At 36.9% G+C, this 25,911-nt stretch overlaps 1 protein-coding gene and 1 pseudogene across 1 annotated transcript in view; one reads left to right on the top strand and one right to left on the bottom strand.

The window, feature by feature from the left end:
- The window catches only part of LOC109826640 (protein NRT1/ PTR FAMILY 5.10-like), a 13,739-nt gene extending 2,620 nt beyond the window's left edge, over positions 1–11,119 (top strand). The window contains exons 3-6 of the mRNA XM_020393660.1: positions 693–767; positions 873–1,090; positions 8,655–9,115; positions 10,301–11,119. Coding sequence (XP_020249249.1) covers positions 693–767; positions 873–1,090; positions 8,655–9,115; positions 10,301–11,087 — 1,541 coding nt within the window. The 3' untranslated portion in view covers positions 11,088–11,119. The remainder of the gene's footprint in view (positions 1–692; positions 768–872; positions 1,091–8,654; positions 9,116–10,300) is intronic.
- Positions 12,781–25,620, bottom strand: LOC109826639 (annotated as a pseudogene).

Below are 25,911 nucleotides of genomic sequence, written 5' to 3'. Positions count from 1 at the left end.
TTCTGCGGTCGACCACGGCGGTCGACCGCCCACAGAACAGAAACTTCTGCAGTCGACCGCCGTGGTCGACCGCCACTGATCCAAACGCCCAGTACCTCATGTGCACAAACACGGTCAACCGCTAACCTGTCTGCTCGAAATCTGAACCTGAGCTCCATCTTCTTCAGTATATGTCTATCCCAAGGAACTGCTCGACGCCGTACTAGCTGAGCCATCATGCTCACACCCTCCAGAAAGAGAAGGAAAATTCCACGAAGCCTTTATATTGTATTTATCTCGTTCCAGAAATTAATGACCTCACGCATCATGTGATAAACTGCTCTCGCCCACTTTGCAATATTCAAACTCAAAAGTCAAAATCTAAGTATCTTCCAAAAAGAAACGTATATGTGCCTAAACTCATGAAAAATAAATCTTATAGAGGGATATCTACTTAAGAGTACCATTTTGAACACTGAGAGTGAGGGCGAAATGTTCTCATCCTCAATCATTAAGGGAGCACTTGGAATGAACAAAATGTCCTCCATCTTTTTGAGAACACTTTACTCGCAAGCGAAATGTATGGGAGAATATCTCTATATTCATCTATAAATTAGCAAGGCAAAATTCCCTTCATAAAATCAAGCCAACATCGACCCCTCCTCTCTCTCTCTCTCTCTCTCTCTCTCTCTCTCTCTCTCTCTTCAATGCAGGGTGTGGACATATCGCCCGCCGCTCCGACCGACCGGTCCACACCGGCCGCTGGACCGCTGCCCTCTTCATCATCGGTAATCCATTTTCTCTCCTCTCCGTATTTTGAGATAAGGCGCCACATGGTCAACAGTTATCTATATGCCTTTTGATTAATAAAATATTACTTTTGAGCCATGCAGGAGTAGAGATAGCAGAGAGGTCTGCGTATTACGGCATATCATTGAATCTGATTACGTACTTGACCGGCCGGCTTCACCAGTCGACGGCAGCTGCAGCGGTTGCAATCAATGCTTGGTCAGGTGTTGCCTCGATGTTGCCGCTGATCGGTGCATTCATCGCCGATTCTTACCTCGGCCGGTACCGGATGATTGCCATTGCATCGGGTCTTTATGTTCTGGTTCCATTCTTCCCTTCTTCTCTTTACTTTCATCATATATTTTTGCTGAATTATTTGTTACTAGTTTGTGTTGTTTTTTTGGTTCATCACGGCCGTTTATTTAGTGAATTGACTGAGATGGATGGTTACGATTGGTTGAAAGCTGTTGTTGAGAAAACATGGAAATTAATGGGGGTTTCCCCTTAAAATATGCCTATTTTTAAAACTACCTCAAATCTGAGTATTTGCAAAGCCACGGGAAGGGCAAAAAAGCCCAGGTAACCAATAATTAATAAAAAGCACTGATAATTGTACTATACAACTTATACTATTTTTGTATTCACACACAAAAAAAGAAGGGTCCATGATAATTCATAATTTTGAAGAAATGATCTCATATATTTGTCAGTGGTAGTACAAGAGTAGTTTGGAATTTGTAGTTCAATTATCATTTTCCAATAACAAATCACTAGTTTTGTTTGATAAAGGTGAGTAAAGCTTGACTATTTTGTTGATTCGTTTACAGTATAGTTATAAATTGGTCTATCAAAAAATTGAATGTGTTTTCTCAAAATTGTTGATTTGTTGATTAGTTTTGCAAATTCAAAGATTTAGGGAATAGATTTGCTAATAAAGAGGTATTTTAGAGAAATAAATAACGTGGCACGTTTGCTATATCCACTCCCAAACAGTAATTTTGGGAGTGGGATTACCGAAAATGCCCAAAAAAAAGGATTGACTGTCTGATGAGAGAAGGGCAATTTAGTCCTCATACACCTCCAAAGTTACTGTTTAGGAGTGTGAATAGTTGGACCCCTTTCGTGGTGACACTCTTAGCTTTGACCTTGAAAGTTGGATCACAGCTGGACCCACATGCATGCCAGCGTTCAAGGGAAAAATTGCTCGCCCTCCATGCATGTACCGACTAAATAAAACGTGATACTCGCGCACCGATATATAGTTCAAGATTTTATTTATTATAAATTTACTTTTGATGGATACTTATACATTATGATTATTATCAATTAGTTGCTGATATTAATTGCGTCATTTTTGGGTTGTAGTAGTTTTAGGTTTTTTTTTATTCAAAACAAAATGATTCATAATGTATGTCAAATGATATATGATTAAGTTTGGAGAAAAACTGGTTGTGGTTTGGACTTAAATTTTGTGAAACCAGAAAATAATGATTTTGTATCATTTAGTGAGGAGGAATGGAATGAAGGAAATTCTAACTGGCAATTCTCTCTAATTGGTAAAGTGCTTGGATTAAATGTCAAATACAAGGCTATGGAAAATTATGTTCACAAAGTCTGGAATAAATGGACTGCACCAGATTTGTGCTTGCTCAAACCTGGACTATTCTTGTTTAAATTTCAAAGTAAAGAGCAAATGGAGGATATACTTGTGAATGGCCCATGGTTTTTTGGCTCTAGACCTCTATTGTTGAAAATATGGTCCAATGATGATGATATTGATAATATTGATGGAAGTGTTTATCCTTTATGGATTCAATTGCCAGGGTTAAGATTAAATCTGTGGAGTTCAAAGGCTATAAGCAAAATTGCAAGTCATGTGGGTAAACCTGTTGCTACTGATAAGCTCACTGCTAGTAAGCAAAGGTTGGCTTATGCTAGGGTTTTGGTTGAAGTCCATATGCCCTCCTCTCTTCCAGACTCAATTCCTATACATGGACCAAATGGTCAAGTATATAATCAAAAAGTGATCTATGAATTCAAACCAAAGTGGTGTGATAGTTGCAAAATTGTGGGGCATGATACAAATTTCTGTAAAAAGCACCCTAAGATACAGAAATGGGTACCTAAGACTAGTGTAGGAGTTACTGACAAGTCTATTCATATACATAGTCAGCATGAGGATCAGATACTCAAAAGGCCAAATCCTGTGCATGCTGTGCATGTTCAGGCTCAATCAGCAATTGTTGCTGGATCTCTTCCTATGCCTGAAGGTGATGAGATTCTGCAGAATAATCAGGCTCAATCAGCAATTGTTGCTGGATCTCTTCCTATGCCTGAAGGTGATGAGATTCTGCAGAATAATAAGTTAAGCAAAACCTCTAGCAGGTCTGTGCATGATGTGCATGTTCTGGCACAAACTGCAAATGTTGGTGCTGAAGGCACTTGTCTGCCTGGGGCATTTGAGAGCATTACTGAATCAGTTTCTAAATATAATGTGTATGTTCAGGAGACTGAGCTGGAGGGTTTTTCTAGTAGGGATAATGTCCTGGCATGTCCTGCTGGAAAAAATAAAGGCATAACTGAAAGCAGTAAATATCCATCAGGTAAAGCTGTGCAGGCTGTGCATGTTCAAGATTTTGGTTTTGTTGGATCCAATAAAGGCAAAAGTTTACAGTCCTCCAAAACATGGTCTGGTATGCAAAATACTGGTCTGAAAGTCTTTCCAGGATTGGAGAACTCTTTCTATCATCTCAATAGTCTAACTGATGATCCCTCTTCAATAGATAGGGGGGACTACAAGATTATGAATTTCTCTTTCTGGAATATTAGAGGACTAAATAAGTCCTCTAAACAACACTTGGTCAAATTCCATATTCAGCAATACCATTTATCCTTTATGGCTCTCATTGAAACAAAAATCAAAGAATGCAAAATCCCTATTATAGCAAGGAAAATTGCTTGTAATTGGAAATGGCATTCAAATGTTATAAATTCTTCCAAAGCTAGAATACTGATTTTATGGGATCCAAATTTTTTGGACATCCAAGTTGACAGTTTCTCTCCTCAGCATATTACCTGCCTAGTCAAATCCATAGATGGGAGAATAGACTGTTTTCTCTCCTCTATATATGGATATAATCAAATTGAGAACAGGAAATCTCTTTGGCTTGAATTAAGACAAATACAACATAGAGTTGGGAACAAGCCTTGGATTCTCAGTGGTGATTTCAATGCTATATCTGATGATGAGGAAAAATTAGGAGGAGCTATGGTGACTGAGGCTGAAACTCTGGATATCAGGGAATTTATAAATGACTGTCAACTTACTCACTTGAAAACTGAAGGATGTTTCTTTACTTGGAACAACAAACAAGAGGCAAACACCAGAGTATGGAGTAGACTTGATAGAACTCTGGTCAATGATGCTTGGATTAACCTTCATAACTCTAGCCATGTTGAATATTTGCTACCCAATTGCTCTGATCATTCTCCTGCATTGGTGTCAATATATGATGAATGTGTCCAAGGGAAAAAGCCATTCAAATTTTTCAATATGTGGAGCAAACATAATGATTACTTATCCATTGTGACTTCCACCTGGCAGGGGAAAATTCCAGGCTGTATTATGTTTTCAGTGACCAGTAAATTGAAACTCCTGAAAATAGCACTCAGAGAATTAAATAAGAGAAATTTTCACAACATTTCTGAGCAAGTTATCAGAGCAAGGTTTGATCTGCAGAATGCTCAAAAGTATCTACAATCAGATCCTCTTAATGCTGACTTGATTGAACAGGAAAAAAAATACATGCTCACTTACAACAAGCTGCTGGAATGTGAAATTTCTTTCTATCAGCAGAAATCTAGAATTCAATGGTGTACTCAAGGGGACAGGAGTTCTAGTTTTTTTCACTCAGCTGTCAAAGCTAAAAGGCATCTCAACAGAATCAGTGTTCTCTATGATAATGCAGGAAACAGAATTACTGATAGTGATTTAATCATTCAGGAGCTTCTGGAGTATTACAAGAAACTATTGGGTTCAAGCACAATTCTAATCAAGCCTGATATTAATATCATTCATAATGGTCCATGTTTAAATGATGCTCAAATAAATTTCTTAGCTTCAGCTGTGACCAGAGATGAAATTAGACATGCTGTTTTCTCAATGGATGATAGGAAAGCTCCGGGCCCTGATGGATTTGGTATATCCTTTTATAAATCAGCTTGGTGTGTTATTGAAGATGAGGTAATTGAAGCTATTTTGGAATTCTTTAAAACAGGCAAAATTCTGGGCATGATAAATTCTACTGCCATCACTTTGATTCCAAAAGTAAAGTGTCCCAAGACCCCATCAGACTTCAGACCTATAGCTTGTTGCAATAGCCTCTACAAAATTATTTCAAAAATTCTGGCTAATAGGATCAAATCTGTGATGGGCTACTTAATTAATGACAGTCAGTCTGCATTTGTTAAAGGAAGACAAATCTCTAGCAACATTCTTCTTGCAAATGAGATTGTGAAGAATTATAACAGGAAGCATATCTCTCCTAGAATTATGTTGAGTATTGATATCAAAAAGGCCTTTGACACTGTTAACTGGGATTTCCTACTCGAGATGTTAAAAGGCCTTGGATTTCCTGTCATTTTCATCAATTGGATCAAGGTTTGCATTTCAACTCCCAAATTCTCTCTATCATTAAATGGTACTCTTCATGGGTATTTCAAAGGCAAGAGGGGTCTAAGGCAAGGAGATCCTATCTCTCCTTACTTATTTAATTTGGGTATGGAATTTCTCTCAAGAAGGCTGGACTTGCTTAAGGAGAACAGATCTTTTAAGTATCATCCAGGTTGCGGTAAGCTCAAAATATCACATCTTATGTTTGCTGATGACCTTCTACTTTTCTCCAAGGGAGATACTCATTCAGTGGAGCTGCTCCTTGATTGTTTTAAAGACTTTTGTTCTGTGTCTGGGCTTGAAGCAAATCCAGACAAGTGCAAAGTTTTTTATGGTGGAGTTGATGATAACACTAAAGGATCTGTTAACAGGCTATTAAACTTTAATGAGGGGGTCTTTCCTATCAAATACTTGGGAGTTCCATTAATATCCAAAAGAATATCATTCAGTGATTGCTCTTCACTCTTGAACAGTATAGCAGGTCATTTTCAGTCCAGCTTGAAGAACAGAATGCTTACATATGCTGGTAGATTGCAGATTATTAGAAGCATCATTCTGTGTATCCAAACCTACTGGTTATCAAACTATATCCTCCCTATTAAAGTTCTTAAGAAAATAGATGAAATGTGCAGATGCTTCCTGTGGAGCAAAACTGATCACACTCACAAAATTGCTCTTATATCTTGGGATAAGGTATGTCTGAGCAGGAAACAAGGTGGACTTGGCATCTATTCAGCCTCTTTATGGAATCTTGCTGCTGCTCTAAGAACTCTTTGGTTCATTCATATAAATAAGGAAAGTCTTTGGATTAAGTGGATTCATGGCTCATACTTAAGCAATAATGATGTCTGGCATGTCAAAGCAAAAAGTAGTGATTCATGGATGTGGAAAAGCATCTTGAAAGTAAGAGATAAAGCATTGAGAACTTATGGTGGAGTTGAGAATCTGAAGAATCTTATTCAAAATTGTGACAGGAACTCAAAAATACAGCTCTCAAAGCTGTATTCTGCCATTTCCCCTACTGTATCAGCTGTTTCATGGCACAAAACAGTTTGGGCTAATTCTAACATGCCCAAACATTCTTTTATCAGCTGGCTTGCAGTTCAAGACCGATTACTCACACAAGATAGACTGTTTAAGAGGAATATTGTGAGTGTTAATTCCTGTTGCTGGTGTTCGGGTTCAGAGAGCAGAGATCATCTTTTTTTCGATTGCTTCTACTCAAGGGATGTTTGGTGCATGGTGATGAATTGGTTACAATTTAGATGGCAATCTACCAGCTGGAATCAGATTATCAACTGGTATTGTCATTGTTTGAGGGGGAATGGCTTTAAACAAAAAGTTAAGAAAATGGCTCTCACCACTACAATCTATTACATTTGGTGCCAAAGGAACTTCAGGATCTTCAGACAGGAAGATAAGACAGCATCTCAATTGTTTAAAGAGATTAAATTCAACCTACTAACTGTCATCCTCAATGGTCCTTATTCGGCTGAAGATAAGAAGTGGATGTGCACACTGTAATTTCTAGTAAACAGTGGTGTTTGTTTGTAATCTCAGTCTCTCTGAGAATTTGTTGTGCATAACATTCTACATTTGGAAATGAATAAAGTTTCATTAACCAAAAAAAAAAAAAATTTGGAGAAAAATATAGTATCTGATCAGCACGTATCTGCAAGACACAAGAATTGGGGTCTGGCTGCATTTGATCAAGGCTAGAAATAAATATAGGAGTATAGGGTCAGGTTGCAGTTGTAAGATGGCAATGATTACCAACTATTAGTGTCAGGCTACTAGGGTTGAGGGTTAGGACCTTAGGGTTGGCTAAGTTAAGAATGATAGCCCACTTAATTAATCTAAAATATTCACATTGATATGTTCTAATATGAGGGGTGTTAGGGACACACCCTTGAGCACACCACCAACCACACTCCCCCTCTATCTACAGTGCAGGGGCCCCACATGTGATTTTTTTTTAAAAAATCATATGTGGGGCCCCTGCACTGTAGATAGAGGGGGAGTGTGGTTGGTGGTGTGTACAAGTGTGTGCCCCTATCATTTCTTTTCTAATATACCTTTTAACGTAAACCTTCTTCGTCTGTACATGTTCTAGTTTAGGTTATCTGTACTACATGAAAGTCAATTTTAAGTATTTAATAACAACATAGATATTATGTTCTAATTTATAATAATACATTGGACAACATACTTCTTAATATCTTATTTATGTAATAGGAAAGACATAACGTTTTCCTTTAAGAACTGGATCAATAAAAATTTTGAACTTCCTTAAAATAGGAGAGGAGAAGAGGGCCGGTAAACGTGTCTAGAACACGGGTTAAGGAATCCTAATTGCCATCCTACGCGGGATTTGGATATTTCTTCTTCACTGTCAAAAAGTTGAAGGATCTCTACTTTTTTTATCATTATTTATAGCTGTGAAGTAGGTCTGGTGGGTAATTATGATTAATTTTAAATCTTGCACTCACCATATCTTCATAACTTGCACTCATTCCAAATTCATATTTAAAAAAAATCAACGACTATGATCAATGTTACATTAAACGCTGGGCGCTTCTAGGCGTCGGACTTGGCGCCCAGCGCTTAGTCGCCTAAGCGGATGCCTAAGCGGTTTCGAGACGTTTTTTTTTTCTTTCTTCATTTAAATGGTGATCGATGAGGTTTTGTTGAAGGTCGGAGGAGGTAGTTGAGGTGTTCATATTTGGAGGTTAATGGAGTTTGGAGGACGTGTAGGCTACGACACATAAAATCACAATCAAGACCTACAGGGTGCAATCCACGTAAGCAGACAATGCTCCCCTAAACGCTCGTAAAATCTAGGTGGGCAGCCTAAATACCGCCTAGGCGCTAGGCGTTAGTTAGGCGGCCTATATACCGCCTAGGCCTAGGCGTACGCCTAAACGGACTAGGCGAAGGTTTTTTAAAACAGTGGCTATGATAAAAGTACTGATCATTCGACTAATTTTCAATAGTGGAGAGGATCTGAATCCATCATATATGCTAGTTAGTGAAAAAGTTCATGATAATTCTCTAATCGCAATTGTTTTGTGAAACTTATCCAAAAGACACTTAGCTTGATCCTCAAAAACTTTTGTTTTCTCCTTTTTCAAGTAAAGCTTGTTTTTACCCGGAAATATCCTGAAAATGTGTGGAACTATCAACTAACCCTTGAAATAATTTTTCTGATCTGCAGGGTCTTGGCATGTTAACACTGTCAACCATCCTAACAAACCTGCACACCCATTCCCAACTCATCTTCTTCTACTTCTCCCTGTACTTAGTAGCCTTTGCTCAAGGCGGTCACAAGCCCTGCACGCAAGCGTTCGGCGCGGACCAGTTCGATGATGATGATCCGGACGAGTCTGAAGCCAGAAGCTCCTTCTTCAATTGGTGGTACTTTGGGATGAATGTTGGTATTATTGCTTCTTTATTGACATTGAGTTATGTTCAGGATAACGTAAGTTGGGGGCTTGGGTTTGGGATCCCGTGCATTCTAATGGTGGTTGCTTTGGTTGTGTTCTTGATGGGGACAAGGACTTATCGATATTATCTACTGGAAGAGGAAAATCCTTTTGGCAGAGTTGGAAGAGCCTTTGTTGCTCTGGTAAGAAGTTGGAGAGCCTCCTGGTGGGGTTCGAGTCGAAGAAATCCTGAGTAAGTGTCAGTTCCTTTATAAACTTCTGTCTTTATAAGGACACGAGTTAGATCCTTGTCAGACAAAAAAAATTGCGTTAATTGCGAATAGACCCCCATCAATATCACCCAATTGTATGAATAGACCTGCCCCCTTATATAGTTCTATTTGTGACGAATAGACCCCCATAGTATTGGCCCATGTGCGCGAATACATCCCCATAATGAACATTTTCGACTCTATTAAAATTCAAAAAAAAAAAGCAATTGAGGGTCTATCATCGCCAATAGAACTACAAGAGGTCTACCCGCCTCTGCAAACCTTTCTAAGCAAATCTTTCTAATGATTTTAAGCGTAAAAGAAAAAAAAACTCAGGGGTTCTATTCACGAAAATAGACCTACAACGGGTCTATTCATAATCGGGTGATATGAAAGGGAGTCTGTGTACAATTAATCCTAAAAAATTATACATGAATAAAGGAAATTAATCTGCCATAATTTCCTAGCGTAAATGTTGTAATAGAATAAATATAAGATGTCTTACAAAATTTATTCCCTCAAAACGACGGCTTTACTAATTTTTTTTATTTATAAAAAATTATGATAATTCTCTTTCTTTTGGAGCACTAAACAAGAGCTCAAGAATCAATACAAATTTAAGAGAAAATTTCACAAAATCCCTCTTAAGTTTGCCATTTTAGTAATAACTCCCCTTAACGATTTTAATTCTACAAAACCCCCTTAACTTTGGGGGTTTTGCTCAAAACGCCTGGACTTTGTTTCATTTCACCAAACCCATTGAAGATTGTTCATTTTGATCTCTTAAAGTAACACTGTTAAGAAAATGAGAAAATACCCCTGTCATAAAAATTAATGCAAATAATAAAATAATAAAAGGGTGATTTTCTTGGGATTGAGCGGGGTTTTCTTCTTAGTTTCTTCATGTTTTTAACACACGAGACATTAGACTTTGTGATGTAATCTTGGACAATTGAAGTGAAAAATTAGAGATATGACGCCACGGCTGTTACTAATTTGTTCTTTAGAAAAACCGTGGACCAAAGATAAAATCAATTCCGTTATATATATAGCCCAAAAATTTGGTACGGACAGAAACTTGTGCGCACAAAATTGTTTCATTAATACTGGCACGCTAGAAACAATTAGAATCTTTTCCCTTCAAGTTCTAACCTTCAGTTGTGCAGGTCCAACAAAGCTGCAGGCATAGCTAACGATGCGTTAGTCCAAGAAGCCAAGGAAGTCATTCGACTCATCCCAATCTGGGCAAGTTGCTTGATCTATGCAACAGTCTTCGCCCAGTCCTCGACTCTATTCACCAAACAAGGCAGCACCCTCGATCGAAGAATCGGTCCACACTTTAAAGTCCCGCCTGCAGCCCTCCAGAGCTTCATCGGCGTCTCCATAATCGTCTTCATCCCCATCTACGACCGAGTCCTCATTCCAATATCACGAAAATTTACGAAACTACCATCAGGCATCACCGTTCTCCAAAGAATAGGCGTTGGCATGCTCATCTCAACAATGTCCATGATAATAGCAGCATTGGTGGAGAAAAAGAGGCTTAAGATTGTGAGAAATCTCAGTTTGATTAATAAGCCTAAAGAACCTGTACCGATGAGCTTGTGGTGGCTCGTACCTCAGTATGTTCTATTTGGTGTCGCTGATGTATTCACGGTGGTCGGGCTTCAAGAGTTTTTCTATGATCAGCTTCCCGATGGATTGAGGAGCCTGGGACTAGCGCTTTACCTCAGCATTTTTGGCATTGGGAGCTTCATTAGCAGTTTTCTCGTGTCGATAATTGATGGAGTAACTGAGAAGAATGGAGAGAGTTGGTTTTCGAACAATTTGAACCGTGCTCATCTTGATTATTTCTATTGGCTTCTTGCTGGATTTAGCGCTCTTGGGGTGTTGGTTTATCCGTTTTTGGCGTCGGCTTATGTTTACAAGAAGAAACACAATAGTGTAGTTTGATTCTTACCAGGTTTGTGCAATTGCATATATTACAGAAGGGTGTGGTGTGTATATATATATATATATATTATATATATTATATTATATTATATATATATATGTGTGTGTGTGTGTATATATCATATATGTGTGTACTATATATGCATATATGGTGTATATATATATATATATATATTTATATATATATATAATATATATATATATATATATATATTATATTATATATATATATTATATATATATATATATATTATATATTGTATCTTTGTATATCCGATCATTTGAATAAAGGTAATTCGAGTTAAAGTTATAAAATTTTAATGCAATTTCTCGTCCTTATGTTTATACTAGTAAATATCCCCTTCGAGACATAGGGGAAAAGAAAATTTTGAATTCCACTTAAAAATTTTGAAAAACCAAATTTCTCTGAACTAATTTCTTCTCACTAATCCTAAATATAGAAAGAAATTTTGAGACAAGGTGCAAAAAAATAACCACATTTAATGGTATAGATAATATAAATTGTTTATAACAAAGCTCCGCACACATGAACCCATGTTCTATAACTTGGTATAAAAAGTTAAGAGAACATGCCACTATGATCAACTCTATATTCAAATTACAACATCATTAATTTGAAAATAAATTTACATCTTTTCAAGACTAGGAAGGAGGAGAGGCATCGGCGTTGGCTGTTTTGGGGCTAAAATTTGGATTCATCAACAAATTAAGATTTATTTCTCCAAATTTCACAAAATCAACATCAACTCAAACCCTATAATTTGAAAAAAAAAGTAAACATATATAGATAATGTGAGTAAAAATAACAAAAAAAGGGCTTCAAATTACCTAGGGGTTAGGGAGCTCGGTGACGGTGGTGGTGGAACACGTGAGTTGCAAGTAGCAGTGGTGGTGGAGGGGTGTTTGGCCTACAACAGGTGAAAGCGACAAATAGTGAGGACAGTTGTGGAGTGCATGGGTTGTAGGTGGCAGCGGCGTTGGCAGGGGGCATGGGTTGCGGGCGGCAGTGGAGGTGGGATGGGTCGACTACAGCATGCGGCAACAATGAAGAGAGAGGAAGAGTGAGGGGCGGCAGTTCGTGCTGGGCTGCGCCGCGAAGCGTGGTGGGCTGCAGGTGGCTGCAGCGATCACTAGTAGAAAAACTAGTAGAAAAACATGCAACCTAGACGAAAAAAACCCGTCTAGATTGCTTAGATTTCCGTCTTGGTTGATCAACCTAGACAAAAATCCGTCTAGAAAGGATCGTCTAGGATAATTCGATCTGTCTAGTTTGAGGCAAACTAGACGAAAATCCGTCTAGGTTGATCAAACTAGACGGAACACAACATAGACGGATAACTAAAATCCATCTAGAAAGCAACCTAAACGGAATGTCTTTGAGATCCGCAGACAAAAGTTGAAGCAACATGCTAAATACAGTCATGATCTTTCAATATATAAATCTCGAGAAGCTGTCAACTTCTTGGTGCCCACAAGACAAGTACAAATTTATTTGCAAATCAGCTAGCTGTCTTTGATTTAAGCAGATTACTGCACAATAAAAATAATCATGATCCTAAATTTGTGAAAATTTCAATAGTTGAAATTGATTAACAGTAGTTGAAAGATACTCGTCTATTATATCACTTTCCTAGCTTATTACTAAAAACGAGACCCTAGACTAGCCTAGTGTCTAAGAGCTGGTGAACTTGGTGATGACCTTGGTGCCCTCTGAGACGACGTACTTGACAAGATCGTCGGGGAGGACGAGGCTGAAGGAGGTCTGGATCTCGAGGGAGGTGATGGTGGGCTTCTTGTTGTAGCGGGCTAGGCGGGAGGCCTCTTAGGCTAGCTTCTTGCCGGCGGGAGCCTTCTCCTTCTTTTTCTCCGCCTTCTTCTCCTCCTTGGGCTCCTCCTCCAGCTTCTCCACTGTGGGCTTCTTCTTGGCAGGCTTCTTCTTCGCCTTGGGCGCTATTTGAGATTAAGAATAGGGGGGCTGAGTTTTTAGGGTTCGATAGATCTATTAGGGTAAAGGGAGCAAGGGTATTTCGGTCGCTTGAGATTAGGAGAGAATGAGGCTTGAGAGGTTAGTATTTTATAGAGGAAGGGGATTGATTTTGATTTGAGGGATGCTGGAGTCGTGGATCGATGTGTTGGACGGCTTGTGACCGTTAGGCTGCATTTTGAGCTGGACGGTCGAGATTCATGGGATGAGCGGGTTGCACTTGCTGAGGTGGGGATTGATGAGCTAGACCCAAGGTGTGGGGAAAGGCTAGTTTTTTTGGCAACCTAGACGAAAATTTCATCTAGGTTGCATTCTAGACGAAATTTCTGCATCCTAGGTGGAAATCCTAGACGGAATTTCCGTCTAGGATGACTGATTTTTTTTAAAAAAATAATCCTTTCATCTAATTTAGCAATCTAGACGGAAATTTCCATCCATATTGCCTCAAACTAGACGGAGCAAGCTAGACAAAAAAATTTTCTAGTTTGCCTCAAACTAGACGGAAAATATTTCTGTATAGTTTTCTCCGTCTAGTTTGCTCATTTTTCTACTAGTGGATGAAGAGAGAGTGATGACAGCAAGGACGAAGAGATTGGAAGAGAGCGGCTCTGAGAATAGGATCATGTTGGAGTTTTGATAATCATATTTTATTATAATTTTATACCCTCATTATCTATTTTATATGAATAAATATGCCATTTATAGTTGTTTTTATCTTTAATTGCAGGTTAATAAAGAATAAAGCCCAAGATCTCTTATCTAAACAAAAACCCATAAATTAAATGAAGAACACAAGCAAGAGCCAAAAATCTAAAGCCCAGAATCAAGCTGAGTAGCCTGTAGAAGCCAGAGAAAATAAAAAAATTAAATATGAAAAAATATATTCAAGATAGTTGGCCGCAAAGAAACGACGATATCTCCTAATCCGGAAGGCGGAATTTAACATATAATATATAAAAATCGCCTATCTTGACGAGACGAAGCCAACCGTGAAGTCAGAGTTTTTATTAGCACATCAATGCTAGCATTTATGCACACATCGATGCGGGCATCGATGCCTGTATCGATGTGAAGTCATCCAAATTTCATCAACGGCCGAAATTGCATTCTTGGGGCTCAAGTTTGATCCAAGGGCTCTCATTCACTGATGTTTACTATAAATAGGGATTGAGAGTGAGGGGTTAGAGGTGTGAAAATATTTGTAACTCCATTTGGAGAGGAGGGCTACTCTTAATTGAGAAGGTCTTCCAAATTTGTAACTTTTGTTACAATTAGTAAAATAACTTTTTCACCACTTTAATTTTTTTTTCTCTTTGTTGGATGATGAAGATGAAGATTAATTTGAAGGTTTGTTTTTCTTATTTTCTCTTTTATTTCTCTTTTATTGTTTATTAGTTTAGATTTATTTCTATGCTTGTAGTTAGATTTTATTTTCTTGTTAAATAGCCAAGAGGCTAGAACCCTCTTGCCTTAGATTTATTTAATGCTTATAGATTAGATTTATTTTATGCTTATAGAGTAGATTTATTTTCTTGTATTTAATTCTTATAATTTATTTTGTAGTTTAGATTTTATAATTTATTTTGTAGTTAGATTTAAATTTCTTGTAATATTCACCTTGAGGCTAGAACCCTCTTGGGTTTAGTTTTTCTTTTCGTTTATTTTTTCTATTCGTTTATTTTTTCTATTCGTTTATTTTTATTTTTTTTAATTCGTTTTTAGGCTAGAACCCTCTTAGGGAATCACCTTTTTCTAAGAAGTGAGTTCAATTTTAGATCACCACCCATATCTTTAATTGAATCCACCATCTTTACTTTCTTGAATTTTATTTTTCATTCTTGATTTTTATTTGTTCTTGATTTTTCCTTCTTGCCTTGTTGATCATATTTATATTATCACTTCCACTCTCAAATATATTCATTTACATAATCATTTTCATTCTCTCCATCTCTCCACAATCACATTCACTCATCACTCCTATTTGTCACGCACACAACATAAGAACCGATTTTATATTTTCTCCTACAAAATACCTTCCTTGTGGGATCGATATCTTTATACTATAACTTGACATGGTTGTGCACTTGCAATATTTTTGGTAATGTTTATGCCGCATCAAGTTTTTAGCGCCGTTGTCGGGGAAGGTGCTTAAGTAGGTTTTAATTATTTTGGTTCTTTAACTTGTGTGTTTATTGTGAAGGAGACACTTGGAGCTTGAAGATCGCGGATTGGAGAACTAGGATTTGAAGATTTGCTTGTAGGCAACTCTTTTTTCTAGAATTTTTATCTACCCTTTCGCTACTTCTTCACAATTAGAGACAATTAGGACTTAAAAAAAATTTTATTTTCGTTGACCATAATAAAATTCACCCTCCACTTTGACATTTACTAACAAGATAATAAATTCAAATAGTTTCCCCCTTCTCATTTGTTTGATTGTTAACCCTAATTAAAAAAAAGATTTTCTTTTTACCATCCTTTTTAGTTGCTTTTAATTCATAGGGTTACATTTCATATTGTTAGTAGGAATTTACCAAGTGATTTGAGCATCTTGATTTGGCACACACTTAAAAATATTTTTAAGGGCAATACCCCATAATCAAGATAAGGTGAGGGATTTCATCACCGTTTCCTTAGTCCAAAAATCATTAATTCCTCACTACACCACCCAAGCCTAATAAAACTCATTAGATGTTAGCCCTAAGGATTCGAGCTCAATAAGGAACAAAGAATCCTTAAGTGAACCGGTTTAAGTTTTCTTGGATTAGTTGGTGTCTAAGGCAATGTTTAGGGGTTGCATAAAACGCTCCACAAGGAACGAGATACTTAATTGATCTCTGATCACCCTTTAGTACTATCCTTACCTGGCTAACTACCCGGATAAAACTTTAATCTTTTTACTTTAGGAGCTTTTGGTTAGGAGATAGTCTAGTTGAGTTAGGCTTAACCCTAGAGTTAGAGTGATTGCAAAGTGATTGATTTTGATTTGTTTTAGTTAGGTTTTTCCTCTTTTTCCATTCTCTCTTCATTAAAAAAAACTAACTTCTATAAAAAAAAGTATAAAAAGAAATAGTTTTGGTGTATGCAACCGTGGATTAGGGATAATACACATCGGTTAATTCGCTTTGAACTAATCATAGAAATAGAGTATCCTAATCCACCCATTCTTCAAGATGTGTGCTATCCCATTAGGAATGTAATCCCCTCTTGTATTAGGCTCCCTGAAACAAATGGAATAAATTTTGTGTGCTATCCCATTAGGAATGTAATCCCCTCTTGTATTAGGCTCCCTGAAACAAATGGAATAAATTTTGAGCTTAGACCGCATTACATAAACATGCTTCCCAAATTCCTTAGAAATGAAACAGAAGATGCATATATTTTTATCTTAGAATTTGAGGAAGTGTGTATTATGATTAAAATGAGAGAATTAATAGAAGATGCGATCAAACTCAGATTTATTCCATTTGCTCTCAAAGACAAAGCAAAAAAATGGCTGTTAGCTTACCCGTAAATTCCATCACTACTTGGGAGGAATTTATCACCGTTTTTCTTAAGAAATTTTTTCCTATCCATAAAACAGTAAAGCTAAGAAACATCATCATGAATTTTAAAATTATCCCGGGAGAACCTTTTTGGAAGTATTTTGACCGATTTAAGGATCTTCTTTTCCAATGTCCTCATCACGGTTTAGAAAAATGGCGATTGTGCCAAATAATTTATGAGGGATTAGATTATTCTGCAAAAACTTCCTTAGAAATAATGTGCCACGTGGATTTCATGAGGAAAAATGTCGACGAAGCTTGGGAATTTTTAGAGAGTCTATCCGAGAAAATAATGCAATGGGAACACTGTGAGGACATGGTTTCATCAGTTCTCCATTCTAAGTCTAGTGGTCATTCTTTGGAGTCAAACATTGCTTCTGAAGCGAAGATGACGATAATTCTGCAGAGGTTAGAAGCCTTAGAAATTAAGGAACGAGCTCCAGCTCAAATCAATCATGTTTCTGCCCCAGGATGTCATAATTGTTAGTTTCCTACCCATGTTTCAGAGGAATGCCCTCTCCTAGAAAACAACCATGCATTAGAACAGATGAACGCTGTATTCCAGCGTCCTAAAAATGATCCATTTTCTCCAACCTACAATCCAGGTTGGAGAAATCATCCCAACTTTGCATGGAATCAAGGAAATTCTCCCGAAACTCAAAACTTCACTCCCGCTTCGACCCAACATTTTCCTAGGGGAAACACAGTTCCTTTCAATCCACAATTTCTTTAACAACCCAATCTGCCGTATCAAAATCAGTCTCCTCTTCATCAAGCTGTAATTCAGACTCCTCACAATCCAGATCAGGATAAACATCTCAATGTCTTGGAAAGGGGTTTGGAAACCATAATTAAGGCCTTCATTCAAACCACGAATATGTTGACGCAAACATCCAGCACTCTGAATTCCTTTATGCAATCAACCGGACAAATGCTCAATTCCAACACTCAAGCTAAAGCAAGATTAGAATCCCAACTTGGTCAACTATCTAGTGCCATGAGTGAAAGAGAGAAAGGAAAATTTCCGAGTCAACCCGTGGTCAACCCTAAGGACACAGGATGCAGTTCATCCTATGAAGCTCAAGTGAATGCAATCCATTCACTTCGGTCAGGTAGACAGGTCGATAATCAAGTGAGAACTCCCCCAAGTCAAACTTTTGATCCAGTACAAATTCCTTCTCCTTCTCCTTCTGATGAATCTATTCAACAATCACTCCCCTCAGATGACCAAGAACCTGAACCCGAACCTGAGCCTGCTTTTGATAGATTTAGACCGGTTGCTCCCTTTCCAGATAGACTCAGGTCTAGGAAACACTCTAAACGTAAAGATCCAAGTTCCCCCATCATTTCATGTATCATTGGTAATACTCACATTGATAAGGCACTTTTAGACTTAGGGGCCAGTGTCAATTTGCTTTCATATTCAGCCTACCAGCAATTGGGTCTAGGTGTACTGAACCCAACCAGATGCACCTTACAGTTAGCTGATAGATCTGTTAAGGTCCCTATGGATGAGTTAGAGGATGTTCTGATTAAGGTTGGAGATTTTATTTTTCCAGTAGATTTTGTAGTCTTGGAAACACAGCCTGTTTCCAATCCTAAAAGACAGAAACCTGTCATCTTAGGACGACCTTTCTTAGCTACTTTTAATGCTCTCATCAACTGTAGAACTGGTCAAATAAAGCTGTCCTTTGGGAATTTGACTGCTGATCTTAACATTTTTAATTCAGGAGACCAGCCAAATAATCAGCCTCTAGAAATAAATTACATTCAGGAAAAATTAGAAGAAGAAGAAGAAGAACAAGAGTCTGATTTGAGTTTTGAGAAAAATTTTGATGAAGAGTTAGAGTTTTTAGAAGAAGCAGATCAGGTCCTTAAGAATAATGAAACTGTGTTAAACATTTACTGCTTTGAATTAAATTTTGAAGAACTCTTTCTTTATGAACTTAGATTTTTGGAGAATAATCAACAACCAAATTTTCAGAACTCTATAGAAGAATTGGTTGTTAGAAAACAAAACTTCACAGTACAAGAGTCTAAGTTCATTAAGAAATGCAAAATGCATGACACCAATAATACCTACCTTACTTTGTTACAAGAATTATTGAACACCCCGAAATGCTTGGAATTTCACATTATTGATTATATCATTCTAAATTTATTTAAAATCCGGGGAAGAATTTTTAACAATAAGGTAGGATTCAATGTAGAATACGAGCTCTTTGTGTTGAACACTTCATTCTACATTATTTGTTTTGTTTATTTAAGAATAATAAAAAGAATTTATTCTTCTCTCATTTGAGAATTTCTTAATCAGTTGTAAAAAAACAAAAAAAAAGAAAGAAAAAAAAGAGAATAATAAATTTTTGATTCTATCCTCCTCAGACTAAAGGTAATTGTAGATTTTTATCAGCTGATCAAATGTAAGTACTTCACTTCTTATCTGCTTTACTTTGTGCATCATAGAGTTTGCATTGAGGATAATGTAAAATTTAGGTGTGGGGGTGGGAATTAGTTAAATTTTTTCTCTTTATTTTATATTTTTAGTTGTATTTTTGTCATTTTTTTTCCCTTTTCCTAAAAAAATTTATAAAAATATCGTCACTTGCCAAATTGATAGAGTTATGTAATAATTGATTTATTTGATAAATTTTAAATTTTCTAATCTCTAGTTTGTTATTTACTCAAGTTTACCTTTTATGATAACTCTAAATAAATTTCTTAAGAAATGATTTTCAAAGTAGTATACTTTACTTAAGCCTTAACTTAGATTTTTATTTAAAATAATGGAATTTACGCATGCTAGCTTAGAGTCAAAGTATCTTGACTTACATATTTTTCAGAATATATATACATATACATATAAAAAAATTGCAAAAGAAGAGTGCGAAAAATAGGCACCAAAAGAAAAAAAAGAAAGAAAGAAAGAAAAACTCTTAAATTCAAGGTGATTCTATCATATAAAACCTAAGCTAACCGAGTAATTAAGCCCAAGGAGTATTTCCATACTTAATGACCTAAGCCCAATTGGGTTAGGATCCATTGGCCCAAAACTCGTTAAATGGTCACTAAGAAAGCCCGTTAAAGTAGAAAAAATCACCAAGGAAGAAAGAGTTTAAAAAATAATATTTTAAACAAAGAGTTAGCATGTTCTTTTCAAAACTTTTAAATTAAATTTCTAAGTTTGGTTTGGTTTTGTATTGCTATAATGAGAAGATTTTCTAGGAAATTTACCTTAAAGTTATTTATAAAAATGTTTTCTTGAGTGAGAACTAGCTTCAATTAGATTGTCTAAAGTTATTAAATGAATTTAGTTATTTACTGACTTCTTTAATTTGGCAAGTAGATCGAATTTTGTGGGTATATTCACTGTAAACCCTCACGAGACTATAACTCATCCACTAGGGTAACCTTGGGATTTAAAGGCTTGTTGTATGCGCTAAATACAACCGCGACTCCTGCGAAAGTAAGTTAGGTTTTCTTTTTTTTTCTTTGCTAGAGGACTAGCAAATGTTTAGGTGTGGGGGTATTTGATAATCACATTTTATTATAATTTTATACCCTCATTATCTATTTTACATGAATAAATATGCTATTAATAATTGTTTTTATTTTTAATTGCAGGTTAATGAAGAATAAAGCCCAATGTCTCTCATCTCAACAAAAACCCATGAATTAAATGAAGAACACAAACAAGAACCAAAAAGCCCAAGCCCAGAATCAAGCTGAGTAGCCTGTAGAAGCCAGAGAAAATAAAAAAAAATTAAATATGAAAAAAATGTATTCAAGATAGTTGGCCGCAAAGAAACGACAATATCTCCCAATCCGGAAGGCGGAATTTAACATATAATACATGAAAATCGCCTATCTTGACGAGACGAAGCTAACCGTGAAGTCAGAGTTTTTATTGGCACATCGATGCTAGCATTGATGCACGCATCGATGCGGGCATCGATGCCTGTATCGATGTAAAGTCATCCAGAATTCATTAACGGCCGAAATTGCATTCTTGGGGCTCAAGTTTGATCCAAAGGCTCTCAGTCACTGATGTTTACTATAAATAGGGATTGAGAGTGAGGGGTTAGATGTGTGAAAATTTTTGTAACTCCATTTGCGGGAGATGAGGGCTACTCTTAATTGAGAAGGTCTTCCAAATTTGTAACTTTTGTTACAATTAGTAAAATAATTTTTTCACCACTTTAAATTTTTCTTCTCTTTGTTAGATGATGAAGATGAAGATGAAGATTAATTTGAATGTTTGTTTTTCTTATTTTCTTTTTTATTTCTCTTTTATTGCTTATTAGTTTAGATTTATTTCTATGCTTGTAGTTAGATTTTATTTTCTTGTTAAATATCCAAGAGGTTAGAACCCTCTTGTCTTAGATTTATTTCATGCTTATAGATTAGATTTATTTTATGTTTATAGAGTAGATTTATTTTCTTGTATTTAATTCTTACAAATTATTTTGTAGTTTAGATTTTGTAATTTATTTTGTAGTTAGTTTTTAATTTCTTGTACTATTCACCTTGAGGCTAGAACCCTCTTGGATTTAGTTTTTCTTTTTGTTTATTTTTTTTTTCTTTGATTTGTCTTTAGGCTAGAACCCTCTAGGGAATCACCCTTTTTTCAGAAGTGGGTTCAATTTTAGATCACCACCCATATCTTTAATTGAATCCACCATCTTTACTTTCTTGAATTTTATTTTTCATTCTTGATTTTTATTTGCTCTTGATTTTTCCTTCTTACCTTGTTGATCATATTTATATTATCACTTCCACTCTAAAATATATTCATTTACACAATTATTTTTATTCTCTCAATCTCTCCACAATCACATTCACTAATCACTCCTATTTGTCATGCACACAACATAAAAACTGATTTTATATTTTCTCCTACAAAAGACCTTCCTCGTGGGATCGATATCTTTATACTATAACTTGACACGGTTGTGCACTTGCAACATTTTTTGGTAAATGTTTATGCCACATCAAGTTTTGAGTGATTTTATTCAAAATACAGGCCTAAACGTTCACGACTGGTGTGCGCGTCGCCAATGCTTATTAGAGATCGACAGCATCGGTGATCGGTTGCCCCCCATCACCAATGCTAATATTGACGATGGATTAACGATGACGAAAGTCACCCTATCGCTAGTGTTTACATTGGCGATGGGTGCGATGTCCGTCAATGATAGCTCTTTACCAATGGACTATTTTTTACTAGTAAAGAGGAGAAAAATCCATTCGGTAGGGTTGGGAGAGCGTTTGTTGTGCTCTTAAGAAGTTGGAGAGCACCTTGGGATGGTTCAACTCTAAGAAATTGTTAGTAAGTCTTCCTTGTATGAATTCTTGAATACTAAATGATGCTTCTCTTTTGTCAAATATTTTAGAGGATTTCGACAATTAAATATAAATCTCTTTTAACGTGTTAACCAATTAGTTTAGAGCTCTAGCTTAATCCCTTATACTTGAATCTTCTGTTTGGAAAATTCATTATAAATTATTTCACTCCCTTATACTTGAATCTTCTGTTTGGAAAATTCATTATAAATTATTTCACTAGAGAAGCTTATGTTTGTACACAACTAATGAATTTCCGTTATATAGCCTAAAAATTTAGTGCCGACAGTGCATACATAAAGGTTCAGTAGATTTATTATGGATAGACCCTAGTAATATTGTTGTTTTGCACTTACCACTCTTTTAGTTTTATTCTTGCAAATGGATCCCTGAGTGAAATGGCTTTACTCTTCTACCCTCAGAATAAGAGAAATTTGTTATTTTCACAATTGATTTCCTGAGGGTAAAAGAGTAAAAAATTTTACTCTTTTGCTCTCAGACGGTTATGTGAAAAAATAAAATCTGAAGAGTATTAAGTTAAATGTTGGCTGTCAACTCAAACTCTAAGTTGGATATGGATTTGAAGGCTAGACCTTGTCTTGATAGCTTTCTTAGAGACCAAATTAACAGTTTTCATATAAGTCAAGTTGACTTGGTGGGCAAGTTAGGTGTGTATTTAAATAAGACATCCTATTATAAGGTTTCTTAATAGAAAGAGAGGAAGAGAGACAATATTGTTGTAACCAGGGTTTAACAGAGGATGTAACTGGGTGCAAGGGTATTGTGAGGGGGAGGGTTTGGCAGTCTTTGTCTGTGCAAAAGGTTGTAATTTGGTGGCGATAGTGGATTGTTTTCAATCTTGTGGTTTTTTCCTATAAAGAATTTTCCATGTTAAATCTTGTATGTAATTTTATTTGCTGCATTTGATGGTTTTTAGGGCTTTCTGTGAGATCTAAAAATCCTAACAAGTGGTATCAGAGTGAGGTTCGACGATTTGTAGAGATTTGAGCGGTGCAATTAGTGAGGTGTTGGTGATCCACAATATGGATTGGCATTGGCGCGCGGGGGAACTTCGAGGAGGATATCAGAGACCAATCAAAGGTGCAAGCCTCTGTGATTGTGAGGAGTTGTGGGTTCTTTGATCATGAGAAAGAAAAGAGGAGATACATGGCCAAAACGCACATGAGAGAAGGCGTGAATTTGTTCATGTGAATTTGAAATAAATAATAAAAATAAAAAAATAAAAAAATAAAGAAGGTTAGTGTAGGAAGGCGGTGTTCACGTGGGTGAGGAAGGTCTGGTTAAAAGTTAATTTTTAAATCAAATCCGATAGTGCAGATTGATTTATCTTCTTATAAAGAAATTGGAGGTGGAATTTGATGACCCATGAATTGTTACTAGGGTTTTCAATATGTTGACTTTTTTTTTACATTGGTTCTTCAACTTTTAGAGTGAATGATTTGAATTTGGTTGTGGTTAACGGATGATGACATGTTCGAATCCAAAGTTCAATATTCTGCTATTCAACGGTAAGACAAATTTTGTAGTATGGTAATGTACAGTTCAAGACCTTCTAGTCTAGTAGGGTGTTGATCAAGCTTTTGAGGAGGAGAAGCCTTAAGGGCTAAAGGATACTGAATCGAGTTCCATGTAAAAGAAGGCGGTTAACACAATTCATTTGGTACTCATCCCTGAGATCAAGTATAACATTATGCAGGAGACCATGCTGAGAGGGTTGTGGGACAAGCTTGAGGAGATTTATGCATCAAAGTCAATGACGAACCAATTGTGTTTAAGGATGGAGCTTTATTCATTAAAGATGGAAGAATATACTAAAATTCAGAACCACATCAATACCTTTGATCAGCTAGTGTGTCAACTTATGAATATTAATGAAGAGATTAAAGAAGAAGGTGCTACTCCTACTGTCTTCGCTACTGAAGTCGTACAAGCCATTGATTCAGATGATAATTGTGGGGAAGCAAACTTTTAAAGTTTAATGATGTGACATAACTCCTATGTGAGAATGAAAGAATGATAGGGAAGGACAGCGCATCTTATGGTGGTGTGATTGCACTACCTTTTGAAGGTTCTAATTGAGGAAGGAGTAAGCGGAGATGTGACAGTTATCGAGGAAGGTCAAAATCTTAAGCCTGAGATGATAGCAAAAGAGAGTGCTACTATTGCAAAGAGAAGGGCCCAGTTCAGATGTTCCTAGATATGAGATGATTTGAAAAGCATTAGCCAAAAGATGCTTCAAGAAAATGGGAAGAAGGAGGACTCTTTGGCAGTTGTATGTGATGAAGATGTGGTGTTGATTACAGAGAGTAACAATACTTATGTGATTAACACTTGGGTGTTATATCTTGTAGCCTTTATGCATGTTTGCAACAATAAAAAGTGTTTTGACACATTAAATATAGATGAAGAATTTGGTGACAAGATCTTTAGAAACAATGAGAAGATGAAGGTTGAAGGCGTTAGGGGTGTTCGCCTCAGGTTCGCATTGGAAAGGTCAAAATTCTTCATCATATGAGATACCTGCCTTCATATATTGCTAATTTAATTTTGTTGAGTGAAATGGAAACACGTGGGTACAAATATGTGCGTGAAGAAGAGTGGTGCAAAGTTGTTATTGTGTTCGCTCACCTAAGATACAGTATTCACAAAATGATACGATAAGAGTCCTAGTCAACTACTAAGAATTCTAGGCATTTCGACTTCTAAGTCAAATATCAAGACCTTGGCTCTTTATCAAGATAAGCCCAAGGCACAATGACTCCTCAGTCGAGCATCAAGCCCTTAGCTCTTTATCAAGGTAAGCCCAAGGAACCACATATGGTCGAATCCTCTAATATAACTCGACCATCATGGCCAGATTATAAGACCCTGGTACCTTACTAAAGTATAAACCTAAGGCACAATTACAGAGGTCTCGGCCCCACCGACTCATCAAACCGGCACCCTGGTATCAACACAAGAGGCGATACTAACCGATACGAGAGATCCTAACATGCCAGACGAGTCGACATCTTTATATCGACCCAAAAGGTTGTTATTAAGCTGAGATAAGACGACGTCTCACTCAGTCGGACAGAGAGACACTCCTAAGTTGACACGAAAGGCGGTGTCAGTCGACCCTTTTATCAAGGACGGCCTTATTTAAGGCACTCGGCCACTCACTGGGCATTTCTTAGAAACGACTTAAGCGACGTTTCCTGCTGTCGGCTAAGTTAAGGACTCAACTATGGTCTCAAGCCTCTCTCCCCGAGCAAATATCGACATCTCAGTCCACCTCGAACAAGTTTTATCTAGATATTGGCCTGACAAAGTCTCCATGACTCATCAGCTCAATCACTTCCCAAAAAATATGGAGATACATTCTCCCATAATGAAGTGACTTCACCTCCTGTCGTCAGTCGACACTTGTAAAGCATGGGACGACTCAGTATGCCCGCGTGCCTTCTGCCATGCTCACAAGTCACTTCCCGGATATTGCGGAGACACCATCTCCCATGCTGAAATGACCTCCCTTCCAGTCACCAGCCAACACTTGTAAAGAGAGGGATGACTCATCTTTCAGCTCATGCTTTGTTACTACCATTCTACATGGCCGAAATGACCAATCTACCACAGACATCCACGCTATATATGGATGTTGTTCACCATCAGGAAAATCCCCCCATAAAATCAAGGCAAGAAAATAAATAACAATCTAACTCTTTTAGTCCATCCAATTTGGGAGATGATAATCTCTAATGCACATATCATAAGAATGCATAGTTCTAAATTCTACTCAAGTTCATGTTTATCAACTGACTTGATCGTCAAAGGAACCACGGGGGAACTGGTCCCCGCCCTCTCACGAGTTATTTTTGTCTGTGCAGCGCGGACATCAGACCCTCTTTCAAAAACTAGGCGTAAAACTAAA

Source organism: Asparagus officinalis, chromosome 10, assembly GCF_001876935.1.
Source record: "Asparagus officinalis chromosome 10, Aspof.V1, whole genome shotgun sequence".
In the NCBI taxonomy this organism is placed as follows: Eukaryota; Viridiplantae; Streptophyta; class Magnoliopsida; order Asparagales; family Asparagaceae; genus Asparagus; species Asparagus officinalis.
This window is presented reverse-complemented; position numbering and strand designations above follow the sequence as displayed.